This window comes from Manihot esculenta, chromosome 10, assembly GCF_001659605.2.
Source record: "Manihot esculenta cultivar AM560-2 chromosome 10, M.esculenta_v8, whole genome shotgun sequence".
NCBI classification, from domain to species: domain Eukaryota; kingdom Viridiplantae; phylum Streptophyta; class Magnoliopsida; order Malpighiales; family Euphorbiaceae; genus Manihot; species Manihot esculenta.
Window position 1 is genome coordinate 8,948,332 of NC_035170.2, and position 26,159 is coordinate 8,974,490.

At 33.5% G+C, this 26,159-nt stretch overlaps 3 protein-coding genes across 4 annotated transcripts; 2 read left to right on the plus strand and 1 right to left on the minus strand.

Annotated features, from left to right (window-relative positions):
- Positions 1-9,856: 9,856 nt before the first annotated feature.
- Positions 9,857-10,342, plus strand: LOC110624166. The gene has a single exon (XM_021769284.1). The coding sequence runs from the start codon at positions 9,857-9,859 to the stop codon at positions 10,340-10,342; it is 486 nt and encodes a 161-aa protein (XP_021624976.1).
- Positions 10,343-11,671: 1,329 nt separating this feature from the next.
- Positions 11,672-16,940, minus strand: LOC110625150 (ubiquitin fusion degradation protein 1 homolog). Of its 2 annotated transcripts, none has more exons than XM_043961236.1 (10): positions 16,760-16,940; positions 15,519-15,571; positions 14,924-15,004; positions 14,467-14,491; positions 14,337-14,369; positions 14,093-14,214; positions 13,833-13,963; positions 13,212-13,435; positions 12,037-12,290; positions 11,672-11,933 (listed from the first exon to the last, which is right to left on the minus strand). In XM_043961236.1, the coding sequence occupies exons 2-10, from the start codon at positions 15,519-15,521 to the stop codon at positions 11,838-11,840; spliced, it is 969 nt and encodes a 322-aa protein (XP_043817171.1). In that variant the 5' UTR covers positions 15,522-15,571; positions 16,760-16,940; the 3' UTR covers positions 11,672-11,837. The 2 variants fall into 2 exon arrangements, with proteins under 2 accessions (XP_043817171.1, XP_043817172.1); XM_043961237.1 differs by having other exon boundaries at positions 14,924-15,001; positions 16,760-16,938.
- Positions 16,941-19,858: 2,918 nt separating this feature from the next.
- Positions 19,859-22,640, plus strand: LOC110624655 (calcium and calcium/calmodulin-dependent serine/threonine-protein kinase). Its single transcript, XM_021769876.2, has 7 exons — positions 19,859-20,679; positions 20,764-20,818; positions 20,897-21,007; positions 21,212-21,444; positions 21,539-21,746; positions 22,121-22,180; positions 22,270-22,640. The coding sequence occupies exons 1-7, from the start codon at positions 20,000-20,002 to the stop codon at positions 22,444-22,446; spliced, it is 1,524 nt and encodes a 507-aa protein (XP_021625568.1). The 5' UTR covers positions 19,859-19,999; the 3' UTR covers positions 22,447-22,640.
- Positions 22,641-26,159: the final 3,519 nt, after the last annotated feature.

Below are 26,159 nucleotides of genomic sequence, written 5' to 3' on the forward strand. Positions count from 1 at the left end.
AATATGCATCTATATGATGGAGTGCATTCTGTTTCTTGAATTTATTATTAGTGTAGAAGGGATACATGTTGATGAGAAGAAGGTAGAAGCAATACAAAACTAACCCATTCCCAAAAATATTTCAGAAGTTCGCAGCTTTCATGGACTTGCTACTTTCTATCGGTGGTTTATTAGAAAGTTCGGCAGCATCATGCCCCTATCACAAATTGTTTGAAGAAAGAGAGAGTGCAGAAATTTATTTGGGCCGACTCTTCCAACAAAAGCTTTGAGGAGATTAAAGATAAGCTTACTCTGTCCCTATTCTTGTTCTACCTGATTTTGATAAACTGTTTAAGGTTGAATGTGATGCTTGTGGAGTTGGGATTGACAGTGTGTTATCGCAGTCTAATAGGTCTATTGCCTTTAGTGAGAAATAAAATGATGCTAGGAAGAAGTGGTCTACTTATGAGCATAAATTATATGCAGTGTTCCTTTAAGACTTGGGAACAATATCTAATGGGGGCGGGAGTTTATTTTTCACACAGATCATCAATCTTTGATTCACTTTAAGACTAAAAAATATGTGAATAAGATGCATGCTCGATGAACAGTTTATTTTGAAGCTTTTCATTATGTCATAAAACATAAGACTGGTCATAGTAATAAGGAATCAAACGCTTTGAGTAGGAGGACTGCTTTGTTGATTACAGTCAGTCAGGAGGTTGTGGGTTTTAAATTTCTGAAGGATTTATATGCTGCAAATGATGATTTTACTGATATATGGGCGAAGGTACAAGCTCGTCAGCCTGCTGATGGATTTCTTTTTAAGGAGAACAGGTTATGAATTTCTCATTCTTCTTTGTGGAAAAAATTGATTCGAGAGATTCATGGTGAAGGTTTGAGTGGTCATTTGGGGCGTGACAAGACTATTGCTAGTTTGGAGGAATATTTTTATTGGCCACAATTAAAAAAGCATACAGGACGGATGGTACAGAGGTACCCAGTTTGTCAAACTCAGAAGGGTCATGCCCAGAACACGAGCTTATATACTCCATTACCAATTCTAGAATACCCTTGGGAGGACTTGACTATAGATTTTATTCTTGGTCTTCCACGTACTCAACGTGGATCTAATTCTATTTTGTTATCATTCACAAGCTCTCCAAAATGATGCATTTCATTCCTTACAAGAAAACTAATGATGCTTCTCATATTGCAAAACTGTTTTTCCAGGAGGTTGTACGTTTACATGGCATTCCTAAGACCATTACTTCTAACAGAGATGTAAAGTTTCTAGCTCACTTTTAGTGACTTTATGAAAGCATTTTGGAATTGAACTTCGATACAGTAATGCTGCTCATTCCCAAATTGATGGTTAAACTAAAGTGGTGAACCGCACTCTTAGCAATTTTCTGCGTTGCATCTGCAGTAATAAGAAAACTGCTTGGGATCTTGCTCTTGCCAATAAGAATTTGCTTACAACAGTTCCATCCACAGCTCTACAAAGATGTCACCCTTTGCAGTTGTGTACAGGAGAATGCCAGCGAATACAGTTGATCTTATTGCCCTTCCTATAGGTTTTCATAATAGTATTGTAGCAAACAACTTGGCAAATCAGCATGTGGACATTTTCAAACATGTACAATAATGCCTTGTGGAAGCCAATGACAAGTATAAAACTGCAACTAATAAACATAGGCGTTTCAAGTCCTTGAATATTGGTGATCAAGTTATGGTGTATCTGCGTAAGGAACGCAGTGGAGGATAGAAAATGCTTGACTCAAAGAAGATTGCTCCATTTCAGATTATTCAGAAGATCAATGACAATGCCTATGTCCTTGACCTCCAAGGTTATATGAAAATTTCTAAGACGTTTAACGTGACGGATCTATTTCAGTACTATCCTACTGATGACAACTTGAGGTCAAGTTTTTTACAAGTGGAAGGGAATGATTTAGAGTAATTAGCCTTGAATTTTATGGCAGACTTAGACCGGGCCTAACTTTTACTGCCGAGGTTTGTTGGAGGCCCATAATAGCTTTTCGAAAAGAGAATTTCAAGACGCACAGCTTTCAAAAGTGTAATGAAGACCACAAGTCTGTTACAAAGTTCGAAGTGAAAATTCCATCGTGTAGGAGTCAATTTTACAATTTTATTATTTTTTTAGATTTATTGTAATTTTTCATATTATGATTTTTTTTATATTATAAATAGCTCTTTTCTTGACTATTTGAGATACATTTCAATTTTTGAGAATTTAATAAGAAATTTCGAGTTCTAACATTTTATTTTCTGAATTTTGTCTTAATTAAATATTATTGGTTAAAACTCCTGATGGAGACTAAACAATCCTATTTCACTCTTTCAGTAGGGACTTAAGGATTGAAACACTTCATTTCTACATCTATAGAGTTAAAGCATAAATCATGATGCCTCCGTTTGGCATGATTTATTTTATAAGAAAGGAATTCAAATGAAGTTTTATAAAATCATGTAAGAATTCAATTTTTTTAAATAAAAAAATTTTAAGTTAAAAAAATTGAACTTTTCATTTCAAACAAGAAAATTGTTAAAAAATAAATTAATTGAATTAAATTCCTACAAAATTTTTCTTTCCAAATGAAAGGGATAAGAGATTATCCTCAATGTCTAACTAGAAAAAGGGTGTTTGAAGGCTTAACATGCCAAATTCCAAGAAAGATTATTGTCTAAGGCAAAAAATATCCAACTTCTCTAAAAGATGTTATGGGAAGACTCTAAAGAAAGAGAGGCTAAGTAAGATTATAAGACTGAATATTGCATATGCTATTAGGGACTAGCAAATGCCAATCCAAGTTAAGAATGTTAGGAAATTGTTAGAAATATCCGGTTATACTTGAGAAGTATTCGGAATGTAATCTTGGTATAAGGAAAAGAAATCAACAATTTATAAAAAACTATTTAGATTCTATCAGGAGTTTTAACCAATATCGTTTGATTAAGACGATATAAGAGAAAAATAGGCTAAAAACCGAAAAAATCTTATTGAAATTCTTTAAAGATTGAAAAGTAAGTCTCTAATGGTCAAAGAAGACTATTTATAATAGAAAAAAAAATCCTAATATGAAAAATTATAAAAATATCTAAAAAAATAATTAAAATATAAAATTGACCCCCTAAACGATGGAATTTCCATATCGAACTTTTGTGACAGGCCTATGGTTCTTGTCACACTTTTGAAAGTCGTGCGTCTCGAAATTCTCTTTCCGAAAAGCTATCATGGGTCTTCATTGGACATCGGTAGCAAAAGTTAGATTCAATCCAAATCTGTCGTAAAATTCAAAATTAATTGCTCCGTGTCAATAACTTGTAGAATTTATAAGTTATGACTTAGTGAAATGGTAGAGATAGAGACTACATCTATGGCTTCATATTTATCTATAGCAGTGAGAGCAATCTGTTTTAGAAGAATTTTGGAAGGATAACAGTTGTGTATTCCACTACATAAGCTGCATTCTTTGTTTGTATAGGATGCTATAAATATGTTACTTGGAGCTTATTTCTTAATGAATCTAAATGGTTTCTTTATTACATCCATTGTCTCCCTTAACTATAATGGCAATGCCTTCGCTCAAGCAACGAAACTTGTGCATCACAAAGAATTAAAAAATATTAAAAGGCTAACAATTACTAAATCGGGATTCTTATATTTTTTATTCTGTTATCTTATATAGATAGTTTGAGTTTAATATCGCTTATATTTTTGTACTATGTACGAGTATATCAACAATCCAGAAGGGCCAAGTTGGCTTTAGGATTCACCTAACATAGATAGCAACAAAGTTTCAGTTTAAATAGACAAATGATTGATTCAAGTTCATATATTTCTCTAATCGGATAAATCTAAAGTGAATTTTATTTTTTACAAGAAACCCAATTAAAATTAAATGCTAATGACAAAATAATCTTGAAGGGTATCCAAAAAGCAAAGTTGCTCTATGATCTTGAATCAGGTGAAGCAAACAAAAAACAAATTCCAAAATATGTCAAAGTTTGGTGACCCAAATCTGTGGAAAGGAGAAGTTAAGATCGGAGGAGCTCACCGACTCCAAAATTAGCGGTGGAAGTGGAAGTCTCCGTGGAGATAGTTACATTCACTGGCGTGTGGAGAATTGTCATTGGAGATTGAAATAAGGAGAATCTGATGAAAGAGAGAGGGAGAGGAACAAAGAAAGAGAGGACTTTTATTTTTATTTGGAATTTAAACTTCAACGGAACAAAATAACGGAATTTAGAGGATTACCGATTCTAAATTTATTTCTTTTTCCTCACCACCTTATTACTTTATTAAAAAGATTTTCCACCACATTCTCTTCCAAAGTTATCAATCGCCCACTAAAATTCTGATAATTTTTCCTTAATTAGAGATTTTAATTTTAAACTCTAAATATAAAATACTTTAAAAATTTGGATTAATAAACCTGCTCGGCGTAAATATTATATTAAAGGACAGGAGACTTTTGACCGTTTTTTTTTTTTTTGAAAATGAAAGAAATATTATTAATTCAAAGCGATTAAGGAAACTATATGAGGAGGAGGGACATGAACCCAAACTCCTTGACCTGACTCAGAATGAGCCGATGTTGCTAGAACATGAGCGACATCATTCGCAGACCTGTGAATAAAAGCACATCTTGCTTCCTCATAACTGGATAGAAGCAATTTACAATCTTGAACCAAAAGACCAAAAGGTGATAAATCATCTAATGAAGCATTGTTAATGGACACAATAAGAACCTGAGCATCCGATTCGAAAAGAACTCGATCCCATCCGCACTCTTTAATCCAGCTCAATGCCTCTCGAAAAGCCACTGCCTCAGCACACTTAACCTCCATCTGACTGCAAAAATAGCCTGCTTTAGCCGCTATAAATCTACCATTAGCATCTCGGACTACACAGCCAAAGCCTAGCGAACTTCGTTGCGAGTTTAAAGAGGCATCAATATTAACCTTAATCCAACCCTACGGTGGAGGAGACCAAACAGTCAAAGCCGATACAACATTGGTGCAGCTGGTAGAATCAGAACAGGCCCCCCTCCATTGCTGCAAAAAATTCAGTGCCATGAAGAACACACCACTCGCAGTTCGACCCTGAGCTTTCCAAACAACATTATTTCTGTTATGCCACAAAGCCCAACATATCATTAGAATAAAGGAAGCATTCTCCGCAGAAGCAGTAAGGAAGGCTAAAGAGAACCACTCCCTAAGAGAGGCAGCGGAGAATGCAGACCAACCCAAAGGCGAACTCAACCAGCAACTGCGGGCAAAAGGACACTGAACAAGAATATGTAGGATAGTCTCAGGAGCCTCATGACACAACGGACACATCGAATCAACCGGAACTCTCCTAGACTGAAGCAAAGAGAGGCAAGGAACTACATTAACTAAAGCACGCCAGCAGAAATTAAGCACTTTAGGAGGCACCTTCGTCTTCCAAAAACGACTCCATATCTCACTACCTTCCCTATGTCGAAACCCAGCAACCAGAAATCTGTAAGCACTCTTAACAGAATAGTGACCCTTGGACGCAAACTTCCAGCACCACGCATCTGGATGCGAAGAAAGACTTAGAGGGATGTTCAAAATACAACTCCTGTCTCTATCATTGAACAACTGAGCTATTAAATTCTCATTCCATCTATAGCCGATCATAAGATCTGCAACAACAGAAAGAGTACAGTTCGGAGGAGGGGGTGTAGAAACCAATAAGTCGGGCGCCTCTTTCAACCAAGGGTGAGTCCAAATAGAAACTGACCTGCCATTCCCAATTCTCCAATAAGCACCAGCTTTAACCAAACTCTGAGTCGCCAATATACTCCGCCACAAAAAGCTAGGATTGTGGCCCAAAGATGCTTCCAAAAAAGATGTTGTTGGAAAATAACGAGCCTTAAGAACGCGGGCCACTAAAGAATGAGGCCTGTTAATAATGTTCCAACCCTACTTACCAAGCATGGCTAAGTTAAAATCATGGAGCGATTTAAAACCTAACCCGCCGTCAAGTCTGTGCTTCGCCATTCTATGCCAACCCAGCCAGTGAATACCGCGATTTTGATCAGCACCCTTACTCCACCAATACCGAGTCATCATACACTGCAAATCAGCACATAAAGTCCGAGGCAGTAAAAACAAACTCATAACATAGTTTGGCATAGCTTGGAGGACTGTTTTCAAGAGGACCTCCTTACCTGCTTGGGACAGCGCACGATGCTTCTATGAATTCAGCCGCTTCCACAAACGATCCTTAACAAAACTGAACACTTCCCTCTTGTTACTACCAACATGAGAAGGGAGTCCCAAATAATTACCCAAATTCGGCTTCTCCTCAATCTGGAGCACTGAACAGATAGAAACCCGAAGAGCCACAGAAGTATACTTGCTAAAAGAAAGAGATGATTTTTGAAAGTTAACCAATTGTCCAGATGCGTTCTCATAGATACGAAGAATACGCTTGAGCTCCAACGCCTCTTGAACATTTGCTCTAAAGAAAATCAAGCTGTCATCCGCGAAAAAAAGGTGGGAGATCTGCGGGCCACCCCGTGATATCCTGAACCCATGAAGACTGCCACGGTTTATACTGTCTTGTAAAAGGCGGGATAGCCCCTCAGCACAAAGAATGAATAAATAAGGCGACAAGGGATCTCCTTGCCTCAGTCCCCTCGTTGGTAAGATAGGGCCGATTTCCCTGCCATCATGCAGAATCCAATAACGAACAGTAGTTGTTGGCCAAAATCTTCATGCTATAGCAGATATTTATAAAAATTAAACTAATAAATTATTTAATTATTATTTTAATAATAAAATAATTTTATTCTATATTTTACTATTTATATTATTAAAGTTGAACATGACACGGAAATAAAACATAAAAATATGTAGATACGTCAATTTAATTGTAAACATAATATTCTTTTATTAAATATTTTACAGTCTCATCTTTTTTTATTAAAAAAAATTGATAATTACATGCTTCATACTTTTTTTGGCAAATTTTAAATTTTAGTTCTTAGTTTTTTTTTTCATTCCTCTTAATACAAATACATTATATACACAAAAATTTTACTTATATCACAATTATTTGTTACACTAAAATTAAAAAACAAATTGCTTTAGTTTATTTAATTTTTTTTTTTACCATGCAAAAACTGTATTATAAAACCATAAAAGCAGTAAAGATTATAAAAATTGAAACAAATATGAAAAGTTAGAAAGAAACCAATCAGAAGATAACAAATTACGTAGACAAAGTTTAGTAACCAAATCAGTAAAATGATTAATTACATGAGAAAAGATGATGGATGTAAAGTAGGAATGAAGCTGAAAAATAACTAAAACAAATGAACTAATAGTTCATAGTGAAGAGGAAGGATTACTACAAAGAGCAATATATATATACGATAGAAAATTTTACCTTACATTCAACAGCTAAATAACCTGCACATGAAATCCATAAAATGTCTTTTAGAACGGTACGAGTCTCACCAGCAATAACAGAAGAACACCATAACTTTTTAGTAAAACTAAAAGTACAATGCTCGTACAATCAGACGCGATAAAAGCAATAACAACCAAAGAAAATTAATCTTTTTAAGGCATGTCACAATTGAGTTTGACAAAAAACCAAAGGAAGGAGGATGCCAAACCAAGCTAGAAGGCAAACTAGAGGAGCTGGCTAGAGAGGAATGATAAGAAAAAAGCTCACTAAGCTGAAATTGATGAAGGTCAAGAGGGATTTGCCGAGAGATGAGAGAAGGATCTGTAAATTATTGAAAACACAGCTATTTTTGCCCTTCTAAATATGCCAAAATCTAATAATAACCACATTTAGAAAATAAGAACCTTGAGAATGTGAATGAGAGAAAGCCAACAATTCTCCCACTATTGAGTAATACTAGGAAGACCAAAAGCATTAGGCTTATAACTGAATGGGCATTGCATAAAAAAAATAAGCGTTTCACAGTCTCAAGCTAAGAATGACATACCAATTAGGCAAAGTAGTTAGGAGAGGTAAAGCCCCATGAAGGAAATACCAAAAAGAAATACTTAACTTCAGTGTAACCTGAGTAATCCAAATACTCTTCAAAATATAAGAAAGAGGAGTCGAAAAGGAGATTGAATAGTGCAAACTAACATGAGCAAAATCTTGACTTATATGAAGACGATAACTTGACCGGACTATATATTAGGAATCGCGGACACTAAGCGGAGCAACTGAAATGAACAGAATGATCGGTGATAGGAGAGAGACATTAAACAAAGTGTGTAACGACTGTTGATTCCAAGATAAAAGTTAGTAATTAATGACATCAATCGTGTTAGTAATGTTAAAGGGCAAGAAGATAATATAATTTGAATCAAATATGAAGATAATTGTATAATATTTATAAATCAAATATGTATTTTATAATATATAAAATTGTTACGTACATTGTTCGAAAATTTGACCAATTTATTAACAAAAATAATCGGTAGAATTGTAAATAAAGAACGTGTGTGTAATTTCATTTATTTTAAAAAAATAATACTTTAATTTAAGACTTAAATTAAAGTAATCTTAGTTATTTAACTTTTATTTTAACTCTTTAATTAATTAATTAATAAGTATCATTGTTGAATAAATAAATAGGAGTTCAGTATATTCAAATAAAAATCAAATGAAAAATATAATTTTCTCCAAAGTTGAGGAATTATATATATATATCTTATTTGTTGAATTTTTTGTTGATTAAATAATGAAATTTTATTAGATATAAATAATTTTTTTTGAATGTTTTGTTTTCAAAATAAATTATTTATATTACTCAAATAAAACTATAAATTTATTAGAATAAATTTAAGATTGTTATATACTTATTTATAATTGATATTGTATGATAATAATTCAACACAGAATATGAGCTGTCATTCTAAAAAGGGTTATGGGGCAAGATTCTAATAAGTCGGTATATGGTCCTATTTGAATAAAGGAAAATTGGGATATCGTGACATCCCATTCTTCACCTACACTTGCTCTTTTCTACAAAGGTTAGTGAATATTATACGGCAGATCCCCGTTGCGCACGTAATCGCAGGATGACCATATGATATAACGAAATACTCGTTTAAAATGAGTCATGAATTGTCGTCGTAAAACTGAGTCATGTGGGAAAGATCTGGTAAGTTGATATGCAATCTCACTCGTGGAAAGGAAGACCTAGACAATATAACACTGAGCTTTTCATTAAAACTCACTCTTTCTTGTCCTAAAGGCAAAATATTTTCCGAGGTTGAGATCGGCTCTAACCCGAACGATGTATGGCGCAGTATTTGGGAATCGAGAACTCTCTTGAGGAACGGTTGTTATTGGAGAATCGGTGATGGTAGATCTGTACCCATTTGGGATGATCCATGGCTCTTGACTGGTGGCTCTCCTTTTGTTTCCTCAGGAAGAAGATTTAATTGATAACGGTTCTTGGAATCACGGTTTAGTTACCTCTTTATCTTTTGGTGTGGAGCAGCGGGTAATTCTAAGTATTCCTTTGCCGTTACATCTTGCGAAGGATAAATTTTGTTGGAAATATGAGAAAAAAGATATGTTTACAGTGAAGAGTGCCTACGGATTTAGTGTCCCCTCTCCTCCTCATCGATTGGGTAAATTCAAGTGTGTCTTCACCAAGCTTTGGAACCTACCAGCTCCACCTAAGGTTGTCCATACGATTTGGAGAAGCCTCATTGATGTTTTGCCAGTTATAACCCAGCTTCGGTCGAAGAGAGTTGATGTTTCCGCTTTGTGCCCTGTTTGTTGCCAGGCGGATGAAACTATTATGCATCTTTTCTTGCAATGACCACTAGCTCGTGAGGTATGGAACTTGTCAAAGCAGTTGGGTGGCAATTCCCGTTAATGGACAATCTGTTGCTTTGGTTTGAGAAGGTGTTCATGTCGGCAAATCTGAAAAAATCTGTGCATATAGCAATGATCCTTTGGGCAGTATGGACAACTAGAAACGACTTAATCTGGAAAAATAAACAGAGAAGTCAATATGCTATCTTAAATCTTGGTTTGAGGTTTCTTGATAGTTGGAGAAATGCACAGAGTCCTCAAGAGGCACAAACAGCAGCTTGCCTGAATTCTCAGTCTTGGTGTCGCCCTGGTCCTAGTTTTCTAACGTTAAATTCAGATGCTTCACTTAGTGGTAATGGAGCTTATGTGGGTCTGAGCTGTGTTATTCATGATCATAATGGGGCTTTTGTGACTGCGCAGGTCAAGAGGATACAGTGTAATCTGGGTGCGAAAATGGCGGAGGCTCTAGCAATTAGTGAAGCATTGATAAAATTCAAAAACTTATAAAAAATGGAAAAATAAAACACTTTTTTTTTCCATAGATAAAAGAAGAAAGTACAACCCATATGAGGGAAAAGGGCAGAAACAAGTGTTTGTATTGATTGTGTTAGTAAGGGTTTTGCAATCCAAACTTTCCTGTAACCTTTATGGGAGCCTAAAAAATAGCTTCTCTACAAGGTAAGGAATCTAGAGTAAGAGCATCATGGATTCCTTGAATGAGGTTACATGACCAACCCACAGCTTGTCCCCTCTAGTTCGTCGTAGTAGCAGCGCAGCTACTGCACCACAACTATCTCGTTGCTGCCACAAAATTGATCTTGACTGTGTCCCGATGTGCACTGAAAACACGGTTGGTGTTGGTGTGGGCATTTGCCAAAATCTTCGATATGCTCATATGGGAAGGTTTCTCCTTGCATTAACTTTATATATACATACATAGATATATTATACATGTATTTTATTTTAGTATATAGATGCAAATTTATAATTACTTTAAAAAACAGAGTCCTGTTTAGATGTATAATTACTCTCGCATATAAAAAAAATTAATAAAATATAATTAAGATAATAACTTTTATATACACTCTCTATTTCATAATTTTTATTATTTAAAATTATTATTATTTTTTTAAATTATAATAACATATAAATGGATTATTATATTTTTATTTATTTTTTATTTATATTCAAAAAATCTTTAAAAATAGCTTTTAGTATTTAATAAAATTTAATATATTTAAAATAGATAAAATTAATAAAAAAATTATATTTTTAAATATATATATATAAAATAAAATGAATAAAAATTACTAAGATATTTTATTTTTTAATACACTCATCACTCGTGCTTCATTATTAATAAATTATTTTTATTAATTTATTTTAATTTTAATTTTTTAATACACTCATCACTCGTGCTTCATTATTATTAATTAATATATGAAAATAAATTTTTATTCTTATTTTTTTAATTATTTATCATAATTTATTAAATTTTAAATTTTTTAATTACTTAATAAGATGGTACACCTGGATTCCAAATATCTAATAATTTGCCCATGAATACGTAAATCTAAATGCTCAGACCTTGTAACTTCGTTCCCACCCTTAATCTTGCAGCGCCGGTCTCTCTTTTCCCCGCGTTTCTTTCAACAACGAAGTCTTTTTCTTTTTCTTTTTTTTTCAATTAGAAAGGAAAAAACGATTGCAACAGCTCCTCATGCTAAAATAGATATTGCAAAATCTTATCTGGGTTAAATCATGATGGTGGTTGGCAGACTCAAATGATCAACTGTGCAGCATGGACATATGAGTCCCCTGGAAGCTCGACAATCATGTCAAACAAGCGTATGTTACTGGTTGCTTCGCTTTGGAACCCAAAGTTCCATCCTTCAATAATACATCATCCCATATAAACATATAATTTCTAGTGTTTCTACCTGGTCCAGCAAGGAATGCCAAAGCATAGCAAGTCAAATGTATAAATAGTTGGACGATACAATCAACCCTTCAATGAGTACTTTTTTCCAGTGAAAGGCTGGAACTTTGGTTCTTCTTTCTTTTCACTTTGTTCTTGTTTCACCTCTTTTCCAGCTTCCTGCACAATCAAAGAACAAACGGTTAGCAGTTCTGTGGTCAACATCTATTTCTGTTGGCTGGGTGAATAACAGCAATTTTATTAAAAATGAAGTTTTAGGAACCTTCTGTGTTTCCTTGGAAGCACGGCTGACATTCGAACCAAAAACAAGTTTTCCTTGAGACTGTCGAGAAGTATTTTCTGAACTAGATCCCACAGAATGCTGTCCCCTACCATTGGCAACAGCTGGTTCCTTGTCTTTGGACCCCTGTAAAGGCACTGGTCCAGGTTGGGGCTTCAAAGGTTTCCCATCCAAACGTCTCCCTACTCCAGTAAAAGGACTGAATTTTGGTTCAGTCTCGGCAGGATCCTCTTCAACTGCAGGAATAAAAGTAGCAGTTTGGATCATAAAATAGAAAAGAATTAACAGATGAGGACTTTCAACTTGCAAATCAAAATCCCGAATCATTATAAGATTCAAGAATTCAATGCAGCAATACAAGATCTCCGTTCTACCTATTGCAAAGTTAATAAAGACATGACCAGGCACAACCTGTTTGCCTAACATCTGGGAGATATTTGTAAAATACTCAAAGAAAAAAGAGAGAGAAAACAACAGGGAATGACAGTGAACAGAGGTGCCTAGTTGGAGAATGACATTTCAACTGCACCTTGCACCCAGGTTGCTTTGTGCTTTTAAACTTGTGTTCATTTTGTGGACAGAAGAATAACAAATTCCACTAGTTATTTGTACCAAAACAAGAGAACATGTCAATGATCATTCCGTGCTACGAAATTCCAAACAGCAGTGATAAACCTGTTTGCCTAACATCTGGGAGGTTTTTGTAAAATCCTCAAAGAAAAAAGAGAAAGAAAAGAACAGGGAACGACAGGGAACCGAGGTGCCTGGTTGGAGAATGACATTTCAACTGCACCTTGAACCCAGGTATGCTTTGTGCTTTTATACGTGTTCATTTTGTGGACAGAAGAATACCAAATTACACAAGAAGTTACTTGTTCCAAAACGAGAGAACATGTTAATGATCATTCTACGCTACCACTTCAACATTTCCACATTCCAGAGACCAATGCAAAAGGCCTGGAAAATCCCACAGATGAGCGCGCAACAAATCTAAGCTTGTATGAAGAGTCCACATCCATTGCACTTTTTTAAGAATAAAATAACAAAAACAAATTGAAGATTACATCACAGGAATTCATATTGCAATACAGAAAAACTTGGTAACAGGCAAGAAACCAGATAATGACACTACAAAAGAAGTTCAGAGAAACATGCACCTTGAGAAGTTGCCTTGTTTTTAGGAATAGACACAGCAGGTTTTTCAGGTTCCTTGTAATCTAGAGGAGGTGCAAAATCTACTTCGCAGTCTGTCTCAATGATACTTATTGCATTTGAAGGTCTTGTTTCAATAATATCAATGTAATACTTTTTGTTGTTATACGCCACCATGATGCTGTCTCCAGTTGTTAAGCAGGAATAATTCCTTAATGTTGTTTCCAGGCTGCATGGAAAATTTAGTCAAAACATAAAGAAGAGACACCTTGGAGACAGAACAAAGAAAATACCATGAAAATTGTGTTTTGGTTATAGAACATCATAGAGAATGTCAGAATATTACGAAAAGATCAATTACTGGGCATTGGATTGTGAATTCTCAAAAAATCCAAATTGAATTAGCAAGGGAAAATTCTAATGCATCTTCCTCTGCCTCCTCCCAAAGGTTTTTTTTTTTGGTTTTTTGGTCTGCGCTTCCTCCCAAAGGTTGGTGAGTTCATTTGTCAGGTGGATTCACATCCATACTTTTAACAGTCAACAGCCCCAACAGAATCACAACAAGAACAAGAAGTATGAATGTATCTCTCAGTAATAACAAATTGAAGGTGAGAACATAAACTCACATAGCTTTTGGATTTGATATATCCAAGAAGTCCTTTGTGTGAGGTTGTAATTTAACATATGTTCCCTTTGGAAGAGTCACATTTTTCACTCGCACTATATCTCCCTCTTGTAAGAGGAGGTTCTCCATCATCTGAGCGAAGTTTCACCAAATCAGGAATGAAGGCCATGTTGAAACTGAGAACCAAACTTAAATGTGCCACAGCTATATGCAAAACTATATATATATATATATATATATATATATATATTCAATGCTTACCCAATATGGCATGTAAATCATTCCTTCTTCTGCAATAAACTCCAGCACCCCACAGTGAGAGACCCGCTCAGCTGCATCATTACGGAGCTCAAACAACATTGGATAATCAATATGCAAGGAAGCTGCACAATTGCATCCAATATTAGCATTCTAGACCTGCAAGTCATGATTCCTTGCAAAACCAAAATAATTGAAAATACCCTTGAAAAATGCAATTGTAAAACCATCAACTAAAACAACTCACCAAGGCGATCAAGGGCTGAGGGAGGCATTATAACTGCACAACAGACACAGAAACAAAAACAATATAAAAATAAAGATGCAGAAGAGTCGTAAATAGTTAGAACTAAAAGTATACGACTTTATAAACTTACTTTTATCACCACTTTCAATTTGGGGCTGCACGGCAGGAAAAAAAAATCAGCAAAGAGAATGAGATTATTATAATAAAGTCTTGCATGATCAGTGAAGATAAAAGCTTGAGCAGTATTGAGCATAGGTCCATGCATAATTAGTTCGTAAGAACAACACCTCCCCTTTTTCCATCTTTGTTTTTTTCCTACCTTTTTCGTGTGTCTGTCTGTCCATCTGTGTTTTTAGGAGGGAGGGATGCGGAAAAAGCATAAAACTTCTCCAATCTATATTTATGCCTCACTAGAGGACTAGATACAATGACAGAAGCATAAACTTTAAAACCCCATTGAAGAGTCTTCAATGGATCTTAACCATTTTATTAAGAATCAATAAGCATCTTTTGCTTTTTATTAAAAATTATTTAATAGTGTCTAAAAATCCCATTAATTGAGCAAACCAGAGAAAAAGCAAACCAACCTTTTCAATAAATGAAGCAGGGTAACATCGATATGTCTGCTCAAATGACGTTCCATGATATCCATATCCATCAAAAAACTGCTACGCCACAATCAACATAATAGAGTATAATGAAAGGTAATCACTAATAATAATTATGATCATAATAAACACATCACCACCACCACCACCACCCCCCCCCCCCACCCCAGAAAAAAAATACCACCAAAAATGGCAGGAAGCCCATTGCTGCACGAGAAATTCAATTGTAACAGCAGAAATACCAGCAAAGCATGCAGTGCCTGATTCCACATGGCAACAATGCAGCAAATAAACCTAATCCTACTTTGATATATACTTGCAAATGCATGTCTACATGTCCAACTTTATGTTGATTAATTTCACAATATACTGAATTATTGCAAACCTTTGGATCTAAAGTGACTTAGTTCTCTCTTTTGAGCATACTAGGACTTTATGGATTTTTCTTTTTTTTTTTTTTTCCATTTAGCTCTATTTGAAACTAGTTCCACATTAATGTCAAGAAGTTGTAAATCATTTGATTATTCATTACGACCAAATGTTGATTAAAGATTACAATCAAAGTAAAGCATACCATTTTGTAATTGTTGATATACACCAATCAGGAGCTCAACCTTCTTGCACACCCTATACAGGTCAAGATAGGTTTCAAATTATATATTACAACTGATAAATTAAAAATATAGAAGAGATAAGTATACATCACTATTTTCCTTATGCACCCTTTCATCCAATAGAATGCATAGCCCATACGCTCAAAAAACATCAAGTTTTCATTGAACCAATGTAGCTCCAACAAAATTAAATGAAACACAATCAACTTAATTCCTTTAGGCTTTGTTTGGAATAAATCATGTGCAAGAAAAGAAAGCACACAATCACACTTTTTTTGCATAATTTCAATTTCTTTTAAAATGAATTCAATTCCTCCAAGTTAAAAAGAATTGAGTTATTCGCTTATTATATTTCCAAATATGAGAATTGATAAAAAAAAAAAAATTGAATTGAATTGAATTCTTGCAAGTTTTTACTTGCCAAACGGGGGTAAATGACACATAATTCACAATATTTAATCATATAAAAGAAAGTTCATTACTTTAGAGTTTAGACCCTTGAAAGAGCAAAAACTTTGCATTTGAGTTCATTTACATAGAAAGACAAACGAAGTGCCAATTTAAACAAAGAATGAGAACCTAAAATTTTGATTGGATACTCATGATAAGTTTTCACATGAACTTACCCATGAAACATACAGGAAATCTTTCAGATTTAAGATGAAAAAAAAAAGGCCCATTAAGCCATTGGAAGATTATAGTTTTTCATTCTATAAAAATAAGTAAATAAAAACCAAAAGTCGTTCCTTGTTTTTACTGTTTGTCTATAAAATGATTCTTTCATTTCTTTCATGAAGAATTTACTAAAATCATATATTTTCATGTGTGCACGTGTATCTAAGCCTATTTGTAGAATCTGAGTTGTATTTGTTGAAAGAGAATTACATCACCAATAAAAATATATCTAGAACAATTTTCAAGTTCAGAAGCCAAATCTCATTCGTAAAGGGCAATGATGGTCCTTTACCGATTAAAATCATACCCAGAACATCAAAAAGAAGTTACCCAAGTGTAAATCCAGTCCTCAAATAACTAGAAAATCATAGATATAAATTTATCAATACAAATCAATGCAAATTAACTATTGGATCTAGGGTTTTAAAATTAAAAAAATAATTAAAAAAACAGTCCCAAGATTTCAAAAATTACAAGTAAATTAATTAAGATTTAAAACAAAAATTGAATCCAGTCATTCGCTTACAGAGAGAGCAAACGTAGTCCAATCAGATATGAGACGATCAGCTTGGATAGAACCAGGCAAAGAACAGAGGTGTCCTCGGTGGCACTCTTCTTCAACTAAGATACGACCGAGTTGAGGAATGGGGATGTGGTAGACGCAGAGGCTAGCGTTTTCTTTAGGCTAAAGCCAAAAGAACGGAACCGACCGCTCCTTTTTTTTTTTTTTTTTTTTTTTTTTTCTTTGAGGGAATAATGGAAAATAATATAAAAATAATATATGAAAAGAATGACATTTAATTTTTTTTTCTAAAAATCATATAAAAATTATTATTATTTTAATTTAAATTGATTTTTATTTAAAATTAAATTATATTTAAAATATTAAATTTAACTAGTTATTTAATTTAATAGTTTATTTTGTTATTAGAGATGGTAATTAATAAAATATTTTTGAATATTTAATTCGACAGAATTTTAATAAATTTTTATAGTTATAATCAGATCGGATTCAGGATGGATTCGAGCTTAAAACATAATAGCGAGTAAGTTCTAATCGAATTCAAATCGAATGTATAGGATATTCACTATTAAATTTATTTATATAAATAATTAATTAATATAAAATATATTTTACAATAATTTTAAAAATTAAAATTTAAATATTTTTTAAAAATATTAAATTTATTAAATAAAAATTATTAATAAAAATTATTTTTAAATAAATTATTAATTAAAATATATAATACTAAATAAATTCAAATTTTATTTAAATAATAGTAATTATATTTGAAATCAATTCGAATAGTTTAAATTAATTTTTAATTAAATTAAAGACAAATTTAAATATTACTGGCGTAAATTAAATTTAAATTTGTATAGTTTAACTTTCGGTATTCCTTTACATTAATTTTACTTTATTAAATTTTTTATAATATTTTTAAAATTTAATTTTATAAAGCAATAACTAAAAAGATCGTAGAATCGATACTTCATGTTTTTATTTTTCATAAACGAATTTATCAATTTAAAAAAATAAAGAAAAAAGTGCTAATATTTATGATAGATTTATACTAGTTGTTATATTTTTAAAATTTAATTTATTATGTAATATTTTAACATTATCTTAATATTTTAATATTTTAATGTTATCTTTAATTATTTAATACTTGAATATATTTGTTGACAATTAATTTTACTATTTAATTATTATTATTATTATTAAAATTATTTAATATTTATCATCTTTTAATAAATCAGAATTAATTATTTTTAATAAGTTAAACTAATAAATTTTAAATTATTATTAAATTTAATAAAACTATTACTTAATACTAATAAATTTAACAATGATAATATTTTACGTAAAAAAATAGAGACTAATCTTTATATCAATTAATATGTTATATAAACTGTGAAAAAGTTAATAAATTGAGAGATAAAATAAATAATTTATTATCTTATCAAACTCAATAAGTCTCTTTTTTTTAACAATAGAAATTGTAATTTTTTAGGAAATTTGAATATGTTATCTAATAATTTATTACTATCAAAATTAAATTTTATTTTAATAATTTTATTTTAAAATTTTGATTTTTACCATGTATACATATTTCAAATATTCATTTACTAAATTTAAAATTTAATAAAACTAATAGTAATTAAAAAAATATTATCTAATAGTTTTATATTATTAAAATTATTGTTTTATATTTTTTAAAATTATTAATATTTATTTTAAAATTTAAATATAATGCTTGTTATCTAATAATTTTATATTATCAAAATAATGTTTTATTCTCTTTTCCAAATTATTTAATATTTAAATCTGTTATTTTAATAATTTTATATCAAAAAATTAATTTTTATTAATTTTCAAATCAATTTAAATATTAAAATTATAATCTATTTTAAAATTTAAATTGAATTATAAAATCATCATCCACTTCCAAATTTAAATATTAAAAAATTTAAATTTTATTAATTTTAAATTAATTTAAACAATAAAATTACTATTTACTTTAAAATTTAAATTGGATTATTAGGAATTGCTGAAATACTTGATTGTGCAAGGGTTATTCTGCCTGCAAGGATAGCTTATTAGCATCCCAATCTATGGATATCATTAGAAACAAAAGTTTTTCTGTCTGCAAGAGTTATTTTAAATTTAAGGTTTTTCGATTATGTGGATATTGTTAGAAACTATATACACAAACAATCTCACTTTTGTGTGTGAAAAAAATAAAAAGTTTTTATTTTTTTTTTATTTTTATAGTTGTATTCATAAAAGCGTAATTCATATTGGTGAAATAATTTTTAATTTTTATAATTTTTTATTACATTTAGTCCATTTAAAAACCAACTACTACCCCGCATTAGATTAAAAAATAATATTCTATGCCACATTAGCATCCACGTATGACAATATTAATACAGTTTTGCACCAGGTCCTTGCGATGCTAATGGCCATATAGTATGTAAGTTTAGTTAGGAAAGAAGACGTTCCTTCATTTTATTTTTTTTCCTTTTATCTATTAATAACGTCTAATCGCTTTTCTGTTAATGCTATTGGTCTCTGTTAATAACGTCTCTGTCACTCAGATTCGTACATACGGATGCGCAAGAGCTCCTCTTCACGCCAGACAGCCATTTAATTCTTTTCAGCGTGCATGCGGGCAGACTGCAAAATAAATGGGCTCGCTTCCCTTATTTTCTGTCACATCACTGGGGCTAGGATTGGTGATAGTGGATCGATTTGCTTGAGAATGACCTTATGGGTTTTGAGTTTGTGTTCTTTTTTAGGATCCGACCTTGCCCGCAGGCTTAGAAAACCAAACGGTCATCAACAACAAATCAAATTACATGTCCTTCTTATAAAGATGATAGTATAGGATAATGAGATGTATTCTTCCCGAGTTTTAATCTCTATAAAAACAAATGTTATTCCTAAAGTGGAACCAAATAATCAATGCTTTAGAAATAAATAGGATTTAGAGTTTTCGAAAATAAAATATACTAAGGGCTAGTTGACTCTTTCATTGTCTCTTTCTTCCTCAGCTCTTATTCTTGTGATTATTCCCTTTGTTCCCATCTGAATTTCTCTTCATATTATATGCTATAAACTAATGCAAATTTAATATTAGGTTGATGTCATTAATACCAATCCGCGTTTCAACCTTTCTGATTTCCCATCTGAATTTCTCTACATATTCTGAAGTCTTCAAGATTCCTTTTCTTTCTGGTTGTTTCCTGGAAAACTCCTTCCATGGGACAGAAAACTAGAAAACTTTCAGATGAATATGAAGTTTCTGAAATTCTTGGGAGAGGTGGATTCTCAGTTGTGAGAAAGGGCGTAAGGAAGAGTGGAGAGACAAGTCATCATGTAGCCATCAAGACACTCAGAAGACTAAGTCCTTCAGGAACTCCTCGCAGCAACTTTCCGACATGGAAGCAAGTTTCCATATCGGATGCGTTGCTGACGAATGAGATCTTGGTCATGAGAAAGATAGTTGAAAACGTTTCACCTCATCCTAATGTGATTGACCTTTATGACGTCTACGAGGATCAAAACGGCGTCCACCTTGTGTTAGAGCTTTGCTCTGGCGGCGAGCTATTTGATCGGATCGTAGCTCGGGATAGATACTCGGAGATTGAAGCAGCAACAGTTGTTAGGCAGATTGCAAAAGGATTAGATGCGCTTCACAGAGCCAATATCGTACACAGGGATTTGAAACCGGAGAATTGTCTTTTCTTGAATGAAAGAGAAGACTCTACTTTGAAAATCATGGACTTTGGATTGAGTTCTGCGGAGGAATTCACAGATCCAGTTGTTGGGTTGTTTGGTTCTATTGACTACGTTTCACCAGAGGCTCTTTCTCAAGGCAGAATAAGTTCTAAAAGCGATATGTGGTCTTTGGGAGTAATCATGTACATTCTTCTCTCTGGGTGAGTAGTTAATTTTCTGCTCTAACTCAAATTTTCTTTTCTTTTCGTTTTTATTTAATTTTGTTAGTTAATATTTTTTTCCAGGTATCCACCATTCATCGGACAGTCAAACCGGCAGAAGCAACAAATGATAATTGCCGTATGCTTGCTGTGATTTAAGTTTTTCTGATTTCAAAATTCTAATAGTTTCTTAAGTTCTTTTGATTTGGGTGAGCAGGGTGAATTCAGTTTTTACGAGAAGACTTGGAAGAATATTACTTCTTCAGCAAAGCAATTGATTACTGATCTCTTACAAGTTGATCCTACTAGGAGACCCAGTGCTTTAGATGTAACACACAAAACACTAACATTTGCTCTTATCTCTATCGATTATTATTACTTAGATTAGATTTATTTATATAAACTCATAATATAAAATTATCGTAAAATCTATAAAAAAATCTATATATTTATATTACAGATTCATATAAATTCAGTATATTCCAATACATTTAATATAACACAACATCCATTCTACTGGAGGTCATCACAGGTTCTGAATCATCCATGGGTGATGGGTGAATTGGCGAAAGAGGAACAAATGGACCCTGAGATCATGACAAGGCTGCAGAGTTTCAATGCACGTCGCAAACTCCGAGCTGCAGCAATAGCTAGCGTGTGGAGCAGCACAATTTTTTTGAGAACCAAAAAGTTAAAATCTTTACTTGGCTCGCATGACCTTAAAGAAGAAGAAATTGAGAATCTCAGACTACATTTTACAAAACTGTGAGTGCTCCAAGCTGATTATCTTCTACTATTTAGTATTGAAATGGCAAGACTTTGGGTTTCTAATTAAAGAATTTATGCTGGCCAAGTTCAGATGTGCAAAAGGTGACAATGCTACTTTATCAGAATTTGAAGAGGTGCTCAAGGCAATGAAGATGTCGTCGCTAATTCCTCTAGCACCACGCATCTTCGATCTCTTTGACAACAATCGTGATGGAACAGTTGACATGAGAGAGATCCTTTGTGGGTTCTCTAGCCTGAGGAACTCTCAGGGAGATGCTGCTCTTAGACTCTGCTTCCAGGTGCAATATTCTCTTTCTGTTGTCTTATCCAAATGCAGAAATCATACGCCAACACATATCATTTCTAAAGTTTCCTAAAGATATTCTGCAACTATTACTTGTGTAAAGCAAAATAATAACATGTGGTAAGTAATTTAATTCTCATACCTGGATGGGGCTGAGCAGAACCAGCTGATTCAAATGAAAAGCAACTGACCAACTCATTAATTTAATCAAAAGAAATTTATTTTAATTAATTTGTATAGGAATCTCCATACAGTTTAGTAAATCTACACCATTAGTCCCTATATGTATGTAAAAAAAAATTCTTTAAAGGCTACTGAGCAAGATACCCAGCTAAGCTAATTATGGCATTTGCAATTGTGGGGCGAAAGATGTATGACACGGACAGATCTGGATGCATCACAAAGGAAGAAGTGGCATCCCTACTCAGGGTAAAGTCACTTCCTCTAATCTCTATTGCTTGATTTGATGTTATAAATGCTTGAAAAATAAGATGAAAAACAATTAATTTATTGAACAGGCTTTGCCAGAGGATTGCCTTCCTGCAGATATCACAGAACCTGGAAAACTGGATGAAATATTTGATCTAATGGATGCCAACAGCGATGGAAAAGTCACCTTCGACGAGTTCAAAGCTGCCATGCAGAGAGACAGTTCCTTGCAGGATGCACTACTCTCCTCGCTTCGCCAACAATAATTTTGTTTACCTTCCAATTATGTTCTAAATTTTCTTCCAAAAATTTCTGCTTATAGGAAATAGAAACTGCAAAAGAATGAGAAGAAAGAGATATTTGTATTAATTTCATGTGAACATGCAGCGAATACAATGCAAAACTCATCCGTGCATGCTTGAATGGGTTTCATTTTAGTAGCAAAACGCCTTCAGGACGACTCTTGAGGACATGATGCATGCTGGCTGGCTGGCTTTATTATATCCTAGAACTCATTTTCCCCTTCAATATTCATTCATTCAAGAATTCTTATTTGATTATTTCTAACTTTTCTTTATATTATATTCTAACATTTTCTTTTATTTTAAAGATTCATTTCGATATATATTCAATTCAAATGCATACTTAGTTGAAATTTATGTTTAATAAAAAAATAAAGGCAAAATAACAGTAATAGGCCTAATAGCAATTTAGATCATGATTTTTGTTTGCTTTTACATTTTAATCTACGAGTTCTAATTTTGTCACAATAAACCATTTAAAAAAATTGAAGAATTTTTATCCATATTTTAAATTAAAATTAGAGAGCATATGCCTTTGTCTACTTAATAAGGCAAGTGCCCTATCCATTATTAACCAATGGGCCACTAGACACGTCATAGTAAAAGAAAAAATTGGCCTTAATTAACCTTATATCTAAGGGTACCATTATAACTTCTCAATCAAAAATAAACTTAAGTTAAGAGTTGCTGCTACGTTTGTACGTATTGAAATTTTAAATTTTCTATTATATTTACATTGAAATCTGAAATCTCAAAGCTAAACGTAAAATAAATTTTTATAAAATAAATTTTTATAAAATAAATTTTTATAAAATAAATTTTTAGTAGTTTAGAAAAATATATTTCATAAAAAATCACCAACCCGAAATGAAGAGAGAATTTTCTCTCCATTTCGGATAGAGGTGAGCTTTAACCTTTGTATTTTCTTCCTTTCTTTTTTTATATTAAATTTACTCACACTTAAAAGAAAATTATTTGTATTTTGAAGTTCTAAAATTGAATACGAGTTTTGGAAGTTTATCAAATCATCCCTCCTCACCCTCAATTTCTCTTTAAAAGTAGTTTTTCCTAAAGTAAGTTTATTCCTTTTCGATAATCGACTTCTTTTATACCTCCTTTTGGGAATGCATGTTGCTTTTAAGGGTGATTTAGAATGCACGCTAATTTAATCTCCTAAAAGGCTAATTTTTATGGTTGAGTATGCTTTTTAGGTGGTTATGCATGATTAAGTTCTTTCTTTGGATGCATGTGGTTCTTTTTCTTATTTTCTTATTTTTAAGTTGTTTTGAGACCCTAAACATGATGTTGAGCACTTTTGTAAACGTTTAAGTGGGTTTGATTGTGTGTTTGAGGGTTGGTTGCAAAAGCCTAATTGGGTTTGACATTTTGCAAAAATTCAGGTTGGGCCGCCGAATCTGCACTTGAGGCAACCATTTTTTGCCGCTACAAGTACCTTGATCTGTAAAGGGATTTTAGGCCGTTGAACCTACTATTGAAAGTCCTTTGCTCTGTTTGCTACATGTTTCTTATATGCTTTTAAGGGTGTCTTGGGGTAGCTTTTAAAGTGTAAAAGTTATATTTGGTCCCTCATTTAAATCCGTTTGTGTAGGATCAGACTTAAAAGACCGTAAAAGTCAGCAGTAAAGTAACTGCTTCGATGAGAAGCCGATATCCACTAGAGGTGAGTAGAACTAAACTAAATTCTTATTTTAATTAAATCAAATGTTTTAAGTATGTTCATGTATCATAAATAATATGTATATCTGAATAGGTTGTTCTTATTAGATTTAAGAATACGATGCATTGCATATTTAACTGTTGTTGTTGATAGATATTAGATGACCCACTAATCCTCGAACATGATTTGATATGTTATATATGATGGGTATGAAAGTTTAGATCGAAACTCATTCTATACATTTTAATTATATAAGAGAAAGACTATGTGTCTGATGATCTGAGATCCAATATAATAGGATTTTACAAGGGTTTTTGTATTGAATCATAAAGCTTAAACATTCTGAGGAGGGGACTCCCCTTTTATCCATTTCGTCTTGCTTGCTGGTGACGTGTAAAGGTCTCTCCAGGATTGGGCCACGCGTCTCTGCCATACAGATTCGGGCGTACGAGGGTATCAGGCGCCTACCCCATGCGTAACGGCCTCTGATTCTCCCTGCGCGTACGTTCGAACAGATTTGCCAGGCTGTCTGGTGAGTGTCATTCTGGATACTGGGTCGGGCCGAGAATTGGGCCAGAGAGGAGAGGGCCTGTTTTGTGCGGACTGAGTCAATCTGGGTGAGGAGGCTTGGTCGAGCCCGGCCTTGGAAGTTGGATGAGCCGGACCTGCTTTGGGTGCCAAGTACGTGGGCCTTTACTTTATGGGCTTTAGGTTGTAGACGAGGCCTTGGACCGGGATGAAGGAATCCAGCGGTCATCAATTGCCCCTTCACCTTCTCGGTAGTTATTGCTCTGACTGCCGAGGGGGTGAATATCGAGAACCATTATGACCGCGTCTGTTCGCGTACAGATGCCTTCATAACTCCCTTTCATCTTTTTGTCATTCCTCATTTCTTGAATTCTATCTGCCTCTTTCCCTTTCTGGCCTTTCCTTACCTCTCAAATACTCTGCTCTTCTTTACTTTCTTGTCATTATTGCCTGGACGCGCTTCTTTTTCCTTTTCCATGAATATCTGTTAAAGATCCTGACATTGTGGTCTTGGAGTCTAGAGTTACTTTGCGCTAAGACTTCAGATTTCGAGTATATATCAGTGTGGACTCTTCTTCACTTCTAGGCCCTTTGTCGGAGAAAAGGAGTCTTTCCTTCCAGCGAGATTCTCTTGTTTTTTCCGCAAAGGATGTATTTGACGTTTTCTTCACACAGATTAAGGTGAGCCGGAGGCTTCATTGCTTTGCTGCCCCAGGGATTTGCTTTATCCTTGCTTTCTTTATTTTAACGAAAAATTATCCTGACTTCTCTGTTTGGAACTTTTTGCAGTACCTGAGATAAAGATGGATCAGTCCAAAACTCTTGAAAATCTAATATTACCTCGAGGGAGTCTGAATGTTGCTTCTGAGGTCCTTCTAGCAGGGCGGTTGGTGGGTGGAGTCATTCGGCAGGTCGTTGAAACTGTTTTACCCAGATCGTCTGGCTGGCCTCCCCCTTTGGTTGTTGTTCGGGCTCCAAAGAGGCTATGGGCTGCTGAGAGGTCTGTTTTGACTTTATCTTCCTTCAAGAAGGAAATTTTCCCGATGTCCATGTTGTCCGCTTTTGATATAAATGGAAGTGGCAAAAATGATCAATTTATTACCCCCTCTGGTGTGAAGTACCCGTATTATGAAAGGCTGAGATCTGCTACACTCAGTCAAGCTTTCGGCGATGCCTTCGAATATATGCTCTGTGATCTTCTTGAGGCCGTAACTCGAAGACTTATGTTTTTCATGCGCGACATCCGGACAGCATATAATATCTGAGCTTGTTCGAATGTACCGTGCATCACATTTGGGCAACCGAATGTTTGTCCATAGGGGAACAGTGAGACATGCTTATGGGAATCAACTTGTTCAGTTCCCCTATAATAACGACGCAGGGTTCGGCCGACCTACTGAGCTCGTTTCCCGTATTCAAGAGTTCCTCTGTGTCGAAGACTAGGATAGTGATAGGTGATAGTGATGTAAAC